Below are 15,288 nucleotides of genomic sequence, written 5' to 3' on the forward strand. Positions count from 1 at the left end.
TCGTTGACGCCTCGAAATATTTTGTCTACCTCAAATTGTTCGCATATTGATATACAATCTCGATGACACGAAAATAAAATTCAAAGTTAAAATAGAGAATGTATCGAATCGTCGAACAAACGAACGAACAAACGAACGAACGAACGAACGAACGAACGTACGTACGTACGTACAAGCAAAAGTAATAGTATTAAAAAAATAATTGTTTATAAAAGATTTCGATGCGTGTCTTCCGATCGATGTGTACTTTGGCCATTTCCAATGTGCATGGAACAAATGCATATACATTTATACGTTTAATCGTTTCGTTCCCGTTCAACGCACGAGGAAACAAACGTTAGTGATTAAATAGAGAAACGTTGATGAACGAAATGCGAATAGCTCTATTTAAATACATATACCTTACTCGAGGGGAATGCGCGCCGCATTCGAGAACAGTTATATCGATAGATGTTTATTTGTGTGTGTATATACATATATATATATATATATATTGTATATATATAAAACAAAAATGTACATATATATATATACAATATACATATATTAGCGAGAAAAACGATACAGACAAAAGGGAGATTTTTATATCGTGTAAATTAGCGCGTTGAAATGATGTTTATAAGCATCGCTTAATGCGTCCAATCGTACGACACGTACGCCGAACTCGGGCATGCGCCCGTGCTCAAGCGTTTCTAACCGTGTCGCCGATAGAACTCTACATACAACTCTACTGTTCGATTCTCTTTCGTGTAAACAAGTTTCCTAGATTATTATTATTTCGGTATGAATCTCTTGATGATGCGATTACGCGTCACAATTATCTCTTGCTATTTCTTATCGGAGATGCCTTACGTATTCTCTCGTATCGATACCCGTAGATCGTTAGCTAAATATATATATATGTTTCGTATATATCAATTGGCAATATATAGTAATTGGTAATGTCAACAATCTCGATAAATTATCATCACTTGTATACGATTAAAAATCAAAATTTCGATTTCGAAAAATTCAATTCTCTCTCTTTCAAATATGGTTCACTTCGCTTCGTTGCGATCGTTTATCACGAGAATAAAAACACAGCGAGCAATCTGATTTCGAAATAAACGTGCGTAATAAGTAAACGAGATTCGAAATATTTCCAATTCGAACGAATAACACTTTATGATTTAATGAAATCATGGCGATTATAATTTTTATACAAAGTGGTCACCGATATATTTTTTTATAACGTCAAAAATGCGTAACGAGACGGGTATTTGTAACGGAATAACCTCGGATACATTGAAAAACGAACGTACAATCGAGAGTAGTGAACATTTTTAAAAAAAAACTCGAGTTAACTCAAGTTGTAAAATATTTACAGCCGATGCTAACGGTACTACGATTATTATGATCATTGTCATTCTTACTATCGATGATTCTCCTGTTATCTACGGCTAATTAGACTTAGGACGATCAAAAAAAAAACGATCTCTTTTTGCTGCGAACCCAGTATTATATACGCTAGTCACTTCGATCTTTTTTCTTCATCCCACCTTCATCTTCTCCACTCCTTCTTCTATATTCATTTTTCTTTTTTTTCTTCTTCTTTCTTTCTTTTTTTTTTTTCTTATTCTTTCTTCCCATTTTACTTTTCTATTCTTCTCTTTTCTATTTTACAGCTATATATAACGTACATATACATACGGATACATACATATATATATTTCAGCAAAATATCGATTTTACAGATAAATTAATTTTACAATTACAAAGTAAAGGAATTACGAAATCCAAATATTTTTCGATACCTCTCTTTGTTATCTTTTGATTGATCCGACGATTGCGTTATCGTGATTTCGATTAAAAAAACTTAAATAGATGATCTTTTATCCTAGTTAGTATTTTATTCGATTAAACTTCTATGCAATTGTTGTTCTCTCGTTAATAAAAAAATCCGACAAAGAATAATATCACGGTCTTAGAACCAAACTTAATTTCCTCCTCGAAATATCGATGCACGGAGAGTCATATTCGTCATATTCATATACGTATATTACGTTTCATGAAACATTCTTTTCCTCCCCCTCGTTAATTCCACCAATTAATATTACGTACATTTGGAACGCGAGATTCTAAATACAATCACGATGCACAATGTCTTCGCATACAATGTTCTTGTATGAATATTAACATATATATATATATACGTGTATATATACGTTAATATACATTTTCTATAAAGGCAATCTTCATGCACGCAACACGCATTTTCACATAGCATTGTCATTGTACCATGAATGATTACTTTTTGTAAATAAACAATGTGCTAATGTTGGTATTTTGTCTCCTTGATCTAAGGATTCGTGATTCAATTTTTTTGTTTCGTTCGAGAATAAAATTAATCCGATTATCGATCTAATTAATCATAGATTCTTCATCGATCGATATTTTCTATAAAAATAAAATTAATATGTAACATTTCCACGTGCTAATTTCAATATATTATATATATATTTTTTTAATACTTATTTTCATCTCTCAATCATATTTTCAATTCGCATAAACATTGTTCGCAAAATTTATATATTTCTATAATTCTTTATATCAAAATTCTTTAATCTTTTTTTTATTCATTCGCAACATTGTATGACAAATTAACAAGAAACAAACGTGTATGGTGTTCGTAAGCGCTGAAACGATTTATTGCATAATAATGTAATATAATTTTCAACAATCTAATTATTAATTCATTTTTCCTATTTCGTTCTTTTTTTTTTTTTTCTTTCTTCTTTTTATCTTATATAATCGAAATTGACAATAAATAATCACATAAAATGGACAACATTATATATTCTATATATAAGTATATATAATATACATATTATACGTATGTACAAATACACGCTATACATTTATATACATATATATGTATATATTTATATGTATTTATATGTTTTAGAAAATAATTAAAATTTAAGAATCTAAATAATCGAAATAAATAATAAAAAAGAAATAAAAAAAATAAATTTATTCTCATCTTTGGATATAATTTTGGATAATTTATACAATAATTTTTACTTTTAATTTTATACTCGTATCTGCATTCATTATCACTTTACTTGTACTTCGTCCTATTCCAAATTAACCGCGAATTTATGTTATTCGTGTTCTTTAATAGAAAAAAAATACTACTTCATTAGCTATGATTGGTCAGATCATAATCTCCACGGTTTATCATTGGTTAGAAAAAGTGGCGCTTCCTATTTATTGTCGTCATCATGTAATCGTTATTAATTAAATTATACATTTTCATTTTTTTAATAATTTCACAAAGAAACTTAAAGAAAAAGTATCAAAAATAATAAAAGTACAAAAAAATTGCATCATCGGTAATCTATCCTTCGATGATATATTATAAATCATCGCATAAATCATAGCAAATTCGTTTCATAAGAGTTTGCCTATTGACCTTGAGCTGCTCTGGTACCGTTCCGCATTTCGATTTATGGTAAAGACGGAGTCACGAACCAGAGGCCCTGGCGACTCATGTGAATAACGACTTATAGAATAGTTAAATCGATAGAAACGATCTAAAATTTAATCAATTATTATCAATCTTTTGACGGCTACAATGTTTTCGGTAAATATATGTTAGATCAAAGAGTAAACTTGAGTAAATTAAATCTTAAAAAATATATGACATGCTCATAGTTTGAGAACAAAATGAAAAATTCATATTTTTGATTATTTATTATTTTTAGTCGATTGTAACGAGAGTTATCCGACGTTCGTTTTCAACGTCAAAATGGAATGCCGTGCAGCAGGTAGGATTAACAATGACTATTATTCAAATATTCTTTTCTCTACTTGCGTTTGTTCGAATATAACCTATTTTTTGCTTTGACACGATTATTGTTACTCGCGCCATTAGTTTTCTTATTCTTTAATAGACTTAACATTTATAAAAGATATAGTTATTCGTTGCATTACGAAAGATTTTATCTAATTTATTATAATCATTTATAATAAATCAATGCAATCTGATTATTACATGTTGAAGGACGATAAAGGTCATCCATATTCGAGATCAATTATTCGATGATAAATTATGTATTGAAATTATGATATTCGATTCATATTGTGTATGTACTGTTATTTGTAATGATTGTCGATTGTTATAAAAAAAAAAATAAAGCTTCTTAATTATATCTTTTAACTATTTTTTTTTTTTTCTACTTAATTTACATAATTTCGATATAGATGACGGTACGAGATGCTTTAAATTCAGCTTTGGATGAAGAAATGGAAAGAGACGAAAGAGTATTTTTACTTGGAGAAGAAGTAGCGTTGTATGATGGAGCCTATAAAGTTTCGAGGGGCCTCTGGAAAAAATATGGAGATAAACGTGTTATTGATACTCCTATCACGGAAGCAGGATTTGCTGGTATAGCTGTTGGAGCAGCTATGGTATATGTCATTGATTTCTTTGATTTCTCTTTTTCTCTTTATTAATAATTAACACTTGTCCTATTTTAATTAAATATTCTAGGCTGGTTTACGTCCTGTATGTGAATTTATGACATTCAATTTTTCTATGCAAGCAATCGATCAAATTATTAATTCTGCCGCAAAGACATTTTATATGTCTGCTGGACGAGTAAATGTACCAGTTGTTTTTCGTGGACCTAATGGGGCAGCAGCCGGAGTGGCAGCACAACATTCGCAATGTTTTGGTGCTTGGTATAGTCATTGTCCTGGTTTAAAAGTAGTATCACCCTATACTAGCGAAGATGCAAAAGGATTGTTAAAAGCTGCCATTCGAGATCCTGATCCAGTTGTTGTATTAGAAAATGAAATATTATATGGTGTTCAATACCCTATGTCTGACGAAGCTTTATCAAAAGATTTTATTTTGCCAATCGGTAAAGCGAAGATTGAACGTGCTGGCAAACACGTTACATTAGTGGCACATTCCAAAGCAGTTGAACAAGCTCTTCAAGCAGCGAATGAACTTGCAGGAAAAGGAATAGAGGCAGAAGTAATAAACCTTAGATCATTAAGACCTTTAGATATAGATACCATTGTACAATCAGTAGTGAAAACGAATTACGTTGTAACTGTGGAACAAGGTTGGCCGCAATGTGGTATCGGTGCGGAGATTAGTGCTAGGATTTCGGAAAGTAAGTTTTCCTAACACGTTTTACATATAAAGAATTTTAATCTTGCAAGTTTATATTTTATATTTTATTTATTTTCTTCAGGTGAAGCTTTCTATCATCTTGATGCACCAGTAATGCGCGTTACAGGTGTTGATTCACCTATGCCTTATGCTAGAACTTTAGAAAATGCATCTCTGCCACAAGCGAATGATATTGTGTATACAGTAAATAAAATACTAGGATTGGTACAGTAGTTATTTATATCTATTTCTAGGTAAAAGAATTAAAATTTCCCATTTCTCTCTCTCTCTCTCTCTCTCTCTCTCTCTCTCTCTCTCTGTCTTTCTCATTCTCATTCTCAGTCATTCAAATTTTACACAAATTATTCCTTTACATTACGATCTTCTCTCGTAGATTTTTCATATAGGTAGGGAGTTAAAAAGTTAGAAATGTTAACAATTAATAGGAAGTTGTTTTTGAAGTTGCTTAATAGAAAATAAATTCAACTTCTAATAATTGTACATATATAAAAATTCATAAATGTATAGTCCAATTAGGATATAGCTAGGATATAGATTGTAGCATCAATAAAATAGCGAAAAATAAAAAATGATTCGACTGTAAAATGCCAGAGACATAAAAAAAAAAAAAATGTCAAATGTGGCATCATGCTGCCAATAATTTATGGTGTTTATTATAAGTATTTGATTTTGTTAGTACGTACAAATGTGTACATATTGTAGTAATATTTATACATACTGGTGCGTAAAAAACAAACTCGAGTCGATTCGAGATAATACTATGTATAAAAGAAATTGAATACTTTGATTCCTTGATAGAATTTTGAACAATTTAACATAGGATTTTTAAAGTCTATCTATTGAGGCAAATTAATATCTTTGCACATAAAAGAAAAAGCTTATTGAAATACTGCCATACGAAATAAATACATATAAAGAGTTAGTAAGAGTAATATTTCTCATTTTAAATTATTACATCAAAAGTGATTTCTAAAAGTATTCAATAAGTAAATAAATAGACAGATAAAATTGTAAATTCTAATGTATATGAAACAAATGAATAAATATACCATATTTGTTTATTAATTATTTATTATGAAAATTTAATAAATAAATATAGCTACATCTTTCTCGATTCGTTTTATTTTCTACGTTTTACTTGTCATCATTCCCAATTGCATTTATTTTTTGTATTATATTTTCCTCATTAGTTATTAATAGTCATGTATGATACATACGCAATAAACAACATGTAACAACAGTCATATAACGTTCAAAAGCATCTCTCGATTCATTGTCTCTGATAAATAAAATATTTAAAAAATTAACTAATTAATTTTTATAATTTTTATATATAATTATTACTTTTATAAATTATATAATTCATTATATAATTATATTATATTATATGTTCTTTATATGTTCTTTACCTAAGAACATCCATATCTAATGCACATTGAGTATAGACTGAAAGAAAATTTCTAAGATCTGTATGTGTCCAATTTACTTGACGCCACGGTTCTATACATCTTTCTACTAATTCCAAGAAGAAAAATCGTAAATCTCTAGAACGATGAAGATTACATGCTATTCCTATAATAGCTCTTGTATACGAACGAAAATTTGCATCTATCTCTTGATAAATACTTGAACGCTCTAAAAGTAAAGGTTTAAGCTTGATGCATACCAAACTGTAAAGAAATAAGATGTAATTCGTACATAATGTATAATATGTAATTAAACGTACGATATAATTATAATTTCTATGAAAAAAGAAAAAATAATAAGCTTACTGTTTGTGATGTTTATCATGTTCCAAAAGTACCCTACATTCTGCTAACTCCAACAAGAATTCTCTATCCAAATCAGTATCAAAATATTCCGATCCAACACAACGATACGTCCATGATGACATCATACTATTGGCGCAATGATATAAATCAGGAAATGTCAAAAACTGAAGCTTTCTCTTATTCATTTCAAATCGAAGACATGCTACGAATACCACAGCGGCGTATCGCCTAATCGATCGTAAATGTTAAATCAAATTTTATACATCTTTTAATATACGTATATGTAGATTAATACAAAAGAATAATAGAAATAATAATATTATTTTCAATGTTACTTAGCAAGATCTTCAGAGAGTAAAAAATGTTGTTCAATATTAGCAGCCAAAGAACCTGGCAAATCTTCAACTACCTTGAACACTCTTTTTACATTGTCATATTGCCGACGACAACTTTTCAAAGTTATACCTGTTTTTTCCGATACCTCATCCATATCTTTTCTACTTTTTGATGTTAATTTTTTACCTAATAATTCTCTAATAACAACATCATCGAATTCATAGTACCTGCATATTGTAATCAAAAGAATATATTAAAAAGAAATATAAATATATGTAAAGAATACAAGCAATAGATAGGTTTTTTATACATTTCGATAAGCATCTGACTAGTTTGTGGTTCTATTTGAAATGCGAGTTGTTCACTCGCTAATTTGGTAGGTGTGTGAAGTAATTTTTCCAAAAGAGCATAAGTCCGATAATGATCAAGAATATCAGAAGCTACTAATTCAATTGGAGCATTTGTTTGATGACATATTCCTCGTTGATGTAAAATATTTACTGCTTCGCTTGCTAAATTAATAAAGGACAATCATATGAATTATACTTATATTTTATAAGGCAAATAAATATAATTTTATGTGACAAAAAAATTCCATGTTTGTCAAACTTACAAGAATGACCATCAACCCAAAGTTGATATATTTCAGGATCAACAAGAGTATAATTACTGATAAATACGTCAACTTCGGATAACATTGCGAAAACACAATTTTTTAATTTCACTTTTTAAAATTTCGCCCATACATAGGCTTAATACATTGTACATTGATTTAAAATATTGCATACATTTTTAACATCGTACATATTTATATTTATTATAACTCATTCGAGATTAACATCTTGTTCCATAAATATATACTCTAAATATTTACAAATATTTGTGAAAGAGAAAATTGCACATATCACCTGCACAAAGATGATGTATAGAATAGAATGTCCAATTTATAAAACTTATCTATTATCTCATATTTTAAAATATCAATAAAAGATCAGATAAATGTTTTGTTATGATATATTCTCTATGGTTTAAGTTGGAAAATAAACGAAACTCGATCACAAATGAGAAATTGAATAGATGCGACATCTTATAGGATTTTATATCATATTTTGAAATACCAACCTTAAATAGAAATAGATCAAAGTATTTTTTACGCCATCTAACATGATATAATTTAAATACGTACACTTAAAAAATACAAAATAAAAATCTGTTCTTATTCATTTCCTATCTTTACAAACTGAAACGAGAATATATTATACATTATAATATATATATATATATATATATATATATATATATATATATATCTAATAAAATTTCAATTTACGATTAAAATTTCTCTTACCTTTTTGTAAAAGAAAGAATAAAATATTAAATTACATTGAATATATTAAATATTTGTAAATCCTATTTATCATTTAAATGTTTCTTTAATCCTTAATATAATAAATTAACATAATGTAATCAACATAAAAATAAATAGAATCATATTTACATAAAATTATTATTTCATATTTTTATTTTTAAAAGGCACTATATTTTTAAAATTATCTTGCCTTCGAAACTTCAATTAAACGATAATCTGTAGATAATGGAGACATTCAATTTCGTTGTATGATTAAATTAAAAGAAAGAAGGAAGAATATTTTAAATAAGGCTTAATAATCTATAATGAAGCTGAATGATCAATAATAAATACTCAATATAAATTTTAAATAATAATTATATTATTTAATAATAATAGTAATTATATATTTTTTTTAGTGAAATGCGATTTGTTACCAAATTTTCAATCGTAGACTGATGACACGTGCATTGCGATATGCATCTCGCCATTAAACTATAACAGTTTTTTGATTGGTCAAAATGTAATAATTCCCTTTATTTCAGTCACGCAAAAATTGAAGCAATATTTTATTTTTTTCAATTATTTTAAATGTAAATTTTTATATTAAAATTTAAGACACATATCTTAATATATTTTATATAGATTGTATTTTTTATAAAATATTGCAAAACTCACTAAACAGCAGAATTGTTTTTTAAGTGTATAAATTTTACAAAGTAAATATAGATAAGAAGAGGAAATAGCGAAAGAAAATTAGAAAAAGAATAAAAATTTGGGAATCAGCGCTATTTCTGAAATATCTCAAATGAAACTATAAATAATCTTATCTCTATCCTTTTCCTACTATTTGTTTTCCTTGTTTACATTTAGCATTGGCACGTGACCGGACATGATCGAATACGGAATATGAATTGAATATACATACAATTTTCTTTTAAAATTACATATATCTTAATCTTTAATGTAAAATATATATATACATATTCTTATCTTTATAATGTTTATAAAATTTAATCTTATGCAAAGAATGTTATATCAAATGGAATATCATAAACGAAATTATGTATGAAATATATTTTAATGGATAAAAATTTTAATAAAAATTTAGCGATCTCGCGAAACATGTAAAATTTTTCAAATATTTTTAATAATAATAATTTTCTGCTTTTTATATCGTAAAGAGAGTTAATCGAATCTTTTCGATTTCGATAAAAAAATCGAATTTTTTATACAAATAATTAATATTTAAAATTAAAAAACATTTATCTATAAAATGTTTATAAGATTCTACACAAGTATCATTTATAATACGAATTATTTTCTTGAAATTATTTTTACGTTTTTCTTATCGTTTAATGGATCACGTATAATATACTATAATAATTTTTCCTCAGAATTAGCGTCCCAATCAATTGTTTATTCATCTGTATAAAGAGAACAAAGTATATTACAGAAATACAAAAATTGCATATTTGATCTGTAATTATAAAATATTTTTTAGCCCCTCTATCTTATTTTTATTTCATTCGTTCATTGCAACAGTTGTATTTGCAAGTTCTCAAATTATTATTATTATTGATGCTCGACGTTCGGAACAAGAATAAAATAACAAAGTATATTTTAGAATCGATACGTATACACGTAGAATAAAAATATATCCGGCATAATAACATTTCGTTTGATCGATTAATTATTTGTTTTTTTTTTTTCTATTGTTTCAATTAAATGATAATAAATACGATGATAACGAAGAATCATCCATTACGATCGATTCTCTCGATAAACGTAGGAGTAAGTAGGATAAGTAGGGAACGATTGTATCACTTTTTTTCGTTAAAAAAAAAAAGAAAAAAAAACAGTCGAACTGAATTTATCATAGAAGCAAGTTCTCTATCGCAGGTTTCAGCGATTGTTTATCTATTCTAATATATAACTTGATTTGATTCAATAATAAATATATATTTTATCAAAATAACGTGCACGCGTAATTATACAATTGTCTTTGGATTAAATATATGAAATAACTAATAGTTTAAACGTACGATTTTTACGACAACGGGAAATATAGCTAAGAAATGAATACTGTTTCGATTATTTACGCAATATGTACGCAATATGTACGCATATAAGCATGTGATCCTGATCGACATTACGCAACTTTGTATTCAACTTATCAATTTATAAATAAATCGTTCTCGAAAAATTGAAAAAAATGGTAAATTTCTGCATATACATATATATATATATATGTATATATAATAATGAGAATAGCGTAAATAATATAAGTATGTACATATATAATAATATAACGCGACGATTGGTTCGATATCAAAGCCAAGATCAAATGCAATTTACGCATATTATTATGCACATTCTCGGCTCTATTTTCGCACAATAATTTCTGATCTTTCTCTGGGAGACGATTTTTGCTCTCGAAACCATTCAAATATAACGTAACGTTTTCCTAGTTATTTTCTTGATTCCTTGTCACTCAAAACTTAACCTATCATTCTCATATCGAACGTAACATTTGGAGAATTTTGTACACACAAGTTACACGCGCATGTCTACTCGTAGGCAGGTACGTACGTACAAAGTTCGAAAGAAAAATTGGAAAAAAACGATTTAGTGCGAGGATTGCATCTTACTCGTTACTGTAAAGAATTGATCGATCTTTCTCGTCAAATCACATACAACCACACGCTTCGACCACCATGTTCGGCAACGTTTTCTGGGTAATCGTATTGTTCGAGTCAACGTAGAGCAATTGAATCGGCGATAATTGCGTGGGTGAACAGCATGGAACTATCTCGTTCTTTCGATGTATCGTATTCCCATTTTTGTTCAATAATTTCTGAAACAGATAGAATAATTTGACACGGATAAACTTATAACACCGTAATCGAGGACAATTACGATAAGGATCGTTAGTAGCGAAAGATAACGATAATAATAAGAAGGAAAAGAAGAAGAGAAATGCACCATACCCTGATCACATTATTGTAGAGAGATCCACTGATGGTCAACGAGGCTGCGGAAGAACAAGATCCACGGCAGAAGTAAGCGTGATATCCGTTCGGATGGAGGATCCAATCGTTCCAACCGATGTCTTCGAAATTAATGTACAGTTCGTCCCTGCAACACTCCTTCATCTCCGGCAAGCAATTCGAGTTCCTCTTCGGCCTGTTCTTTTGCGGCAACGGGGACGTGTGTATGACGAGGAAAGGCTTCAATGTTCGCCGAATGGATACGGGTGCGGTGTCTCGGTCGATCGAGCAACTGCTGCATGCTATCTGTATCGCGTGATTTAACCGAAGTTCTTTCACCCATTTCTTCAAGGTGAAGCTCACGTCGGCCTTCACCCATCCCTCTGAAACAATCGATCGACATCGAACAATTAATTTAATTTAATTTACTCACATCCTCTTCTCTAATTACTTCGATTTATTCGATTCACCTGTCGAAAGCAATGTACGTTACTTTCGTAAGAAATAGTTGAATCGATCCCTTTTCTTTTCGTGTAACATTACGAAATAGACGACGATTTTGGAGGAACTCGTTTGAAATTTTTTTCGCGTTAAGGATATGCAATTTGGAAATTCGTCGATTGGGAAAAATGCTGTAAATGTTATTTATAGGCGCATTATTTATAGACATAAGCGTATATCGGTAGGATTCTGCGTAACGCGATCTTTTAGTAACGCAGTACGAAATGCTTATATCGTGACAGCGTTGCATTTTTTTTTCGCATACCCTTTCACGGTCTAAAGTCTTTAGACCGAGAAGCACGGTCTAAAGTCCTTGTTAAGTTGAAACCGTTTTATCTTCGCACAGTTTTGCTTTGCCTCGCCAACTTTTTTCCCTCTGTATCTTCGTGCATTTTACCCCTCCTTTCTTTATCCATCGTTTATCCATCGATTTCCTGTTCCCGTTCTTCCCTTCCCCCCTCCCTTCTCCTTTTTTCATTTCAATTTTCGCGATTATCAATCGAAACTTGTTTTCAAGCAAGCTCAGCACGATCTTTGGATCGAAAACAAAAATTGCTATTACATGTATGTACATAGAAGAGATATTTTAACGAAAATATCGAATAAGAAAGGAAGAACGAGAATGGAGGAGAGTAGATGACGGGGTGTCCTTTAAACGAGATGAGATAGACGAAACTTTGATTCGACCCACCTCTGATATCGGTTTCAAAGATAGCCATGATCATGTTTTTCTCAAAGTTCCCGTACAAATCCCAATGATCGAGCTCTGAGAGCACGAAAGTTTGATTCCGGTCGTCATTCTCGTCATATTCCTTGTAAAACCAAAGTTGCGCCGAGGTCACGTCCACAAATTGCATTTCGTTCGGCAGATAGAACGTGAAGCACGCCGTCAAATGGTTCGATCTTTGCCGGCACTTTTTCGAATCGGCAATACCTGAAATCACATCATCCCCCCGTTTATTACAACCCACATATTTTCCTTCTATAAATTGTTAAATAATTTTACCGAATAATCTTCCATATCTTTCGTGATTGTCGCAACAAACATTTTATTAGAAAATAATAGAATTACAGAAATAGCACATTACAAATAAGGGAAAAATGTGATGTATTCGAAAACAAAGAAAAGAAAGTTTCTTTCTGTTCATTAATTCACGAATTCCGTATTCGTTGATCGAGTGAAAACGAAGTAAAAGAACGTGCGTACGCAATAACGAAAATGCGGGAAATAAAATTGTGACTTTTGAAATATAAAGATTCGAAACGAATTTTATCGAACGAAAATTCTCTTCTTTTTCTTTTTAGATATGAATATACGAAGGTATATCCTGGCGAGAAAATGTAATATATAAATATTAAAGGAATTAACAGGGACTGACCTTCGTTCGGAAAAACGACAATCTGATCGGTTTTCCCGTAAAAACTGTCGACCGATTTTTCCGGTTCGAGCGGCGCTCCGGGTCGAAGTTCGAGAACACGGCCATTTATCAGAGGCTTTGGCAAGGTCGAGAGCGGCATCGATATCTCGGGCGGTTTGGAAAGCCGTAGCTTCTTCAGGATTTGTTGTTTGACGTATTCGACCCTTAGCTCGGTTAGAATCGGATCCGTGACGGTGATGAGGCCAACTTTGTTTTGGGCGCAACCGGCGCAATCCTCTTCCTTGAACGACGACAACGAGGACAAGAACGAGGAGGTGGAGGAGCTGGTCGACCGCGAATAAGAACTCCATCGAACGACGGGGATGGTATTGGTGACTTTCGGCAGGATAACGTTCACTTGATTATCCAGCAACAGAAGGGAGAGCAACAAGAATCGTTGAATCAGACGCATCGTTCCTATATTTCTTCCAATAATTAACGATATCTCCACACACTTCTCGATTTATTCTCGAATTATTCTCTCTCTCTCTCACCGATCTATCTATCTTCGATCTCCTTTCCAAGGATCTCACACCGTTCGTTTTTCCATCGACTCCCCTCTTCCATAAATCGCTCGATATCGATCCAATCGCCGATTAATTCCATCAACTATTCTTCCAAATATATATCCTTACATTTTACCAATTTCTCTCTCGCCAACTCTCCCTTCCCCCTTCTCCTTCCCCCTTCTCTCTCGCTTCCCTTACCTTACTCCCTTACTACTCCGTTTCCACTCCTCTCTACCCTCATTCCCGACCTCCTTTCCTTCCTCCCCTTCACCATCCCTCCCCCTCTTCCCTCTCTTCCTTCCCTTTCTTTCACCTTTATTTATCGCGTCTTCCTCTTTGCGATATATATATATATATATTTATATATTTGTTCGATGAACGCGCGAAAATCAATGTTCGATTTACGATAATACGAACAACTTTAGACAACTCTGTTGATTCTATCTTCTCGATCGATCCAGCCGTCTGTCTTCTTCACTCAACCACCTTATCCGCCGAGACTAAAGATACATCGCTGGGATGGTTTCAGTCACGCATCGGTTCTTGCTACAGTCTGAACTTTGCTCGATGAGCGGGGGATACAGCGGATTGGATGGAGACGAATCGTATTGATATCGTCGCTTGAAACACGCGTCACGAACATGCTTCGCCTCGTCGTCCTCTTTGTCATCATTCTCACCTACATTCTCTCGCCGGGTGAGACGAAGAGTCGTCGCGAGAGGGTCGATCGGTTGGTTACGAAATATATCCCCTATTTTTTCACACGTATCGCATCGCGTACGCAATCGCTATATTCGAGAGAGAGAGAGAGAGAGAGAGATATATATAATCACGTTCGATGAATGAAAATACGTCGAGTGTAAATTTCTTCCGCGTAATTCGGTCGATCGGCGATCATGCGCGCGCTTCTATCGTCTTTTTCCTCGATAAATCTCTAACCCTCCTCGCCGAAACTTCGTTTCGAGGACGCGGTCGTTAGGTAATCGAGAAATTATCAGGCCAGAAAATGATTATGTTATGTACGGTGGTAGAATTCAAGGTTAAGCTTAAATTATCGCTTCCGAGAAAGATCGAGCCGAACTATCGTAACCATCGTTCTTTTTTTTTTTCCAGAGTTGCTTTTTTTCCAAAGTATCTTAATAATCGAAACAGACAATCCTTTAATCCCTCGATCGAATATATGCATGTGTGGGAGAAGAAAAATAATCGGGAGATGCAATATCAATTCG

General features: G+C 31.4%; 3 protein-coding genes across 4 annotated transcripts; 1 reads left to right on the forward strand and 2 right to left on the reverse strand.

Moving 5' to 3' along the window:
- The first annotated feature begins 3,473 nt into the window (after positions 1-3,473).
- PDHB (pyruvate dehydrogenase (lipoamide) beta) lies at positions 3,474-5,456 on the forward strand. The gene is made up of 5 exons (NM_001242513.1): positions 3,474-3,625; positions 3,747-3,809; positions 4,246-4,452; positions 4,535-5,165; positions 5,247-5,456. The coding sequence occupies exons 1-5, from the start codon at positions 3,617-3,619 to the stop codon at positions 5,396-5,398; spliced, it is 1,062 nt and encodes a 353-aa protein (NP_001229442.1). The 5' UTR covers positions 3,474-3,616; the 3' UTR covers positions 5,399-5,456.
- Positions 5,455-8,389, reverse strand: LOC408655 (acidic fibroblast growth factor intracellular-binding protein). 2 transcript variants are annotated; one of them, XR_411260.2, is made up of 6 exons: positions 7,907-8,389; positions 7,604-7,805; positions 7,293-7,520; positions 6,958-7,185; positions 6,595-6,820; positions 5,455-6,464 (listed from the first exon to the last, which is right to left on the reverse strand). XR_411260.2 is itself a non-coding variant. In XM_392194.7 (6 exons), exons 1-6 carry the CDS (start codon positions 7,989-7,991, stop codon positions 6,386-6,388), a joined length of 1,083 nt encoding a protein of 360 aa, XP_392194.2. In that variant the 3' UTR covers positions 5,455-6,385. The 2 variants fall into 2 exon arrangements, 1 of the variants encoding a protein (XP_392194.2); XM_392194.7 differs by having other exon boundaries at positions 6,595-6,855; positions 7,907-7,991.
- Positions 8,390-10,040: 1,651 nt separating this feature from the next.
- On the reverse strand, positions 10,041-15,141 carry LOC726478 (inhibin beta C chain). The gene is made up of 4 exons (XM_001122210.4): positions 13,512-15,141; positions 12,824-13,066; positions 11,632-12,014; positions 10,041-11,498 (listed from the first exon to the last, which is right to left on the reverse strand). Exons 1-4 carry the CDS (start codon positions 13,960-13,962, stop codon positions 11,331-11,333), a joined length of 1,245 nt encoding a protein of 414 aa, XP_001122210.1. The 5' UTR covers positions 13,963-15,141; the 3' UTR covers positions 10,041-11,330.
- Positions 15,142-15,288: the final 147 nt, after the last annotated feature.

The sequence above is a fragment of the Apis mellifera genome, linkage group LG2 (assembly GCF_003254395.2).
Source record: "Apis mellifera strain DH4 linkage group LG2, Amel_HAv3.1, whole genome shotgun sequence".
Classification (NCBI taxonomy): domain Eukaryota; kingdom Metazoa; phylum Arthropoda; class Insecta; order Hymenoptera; family Apidae; genus Apis; species Apis mellifera.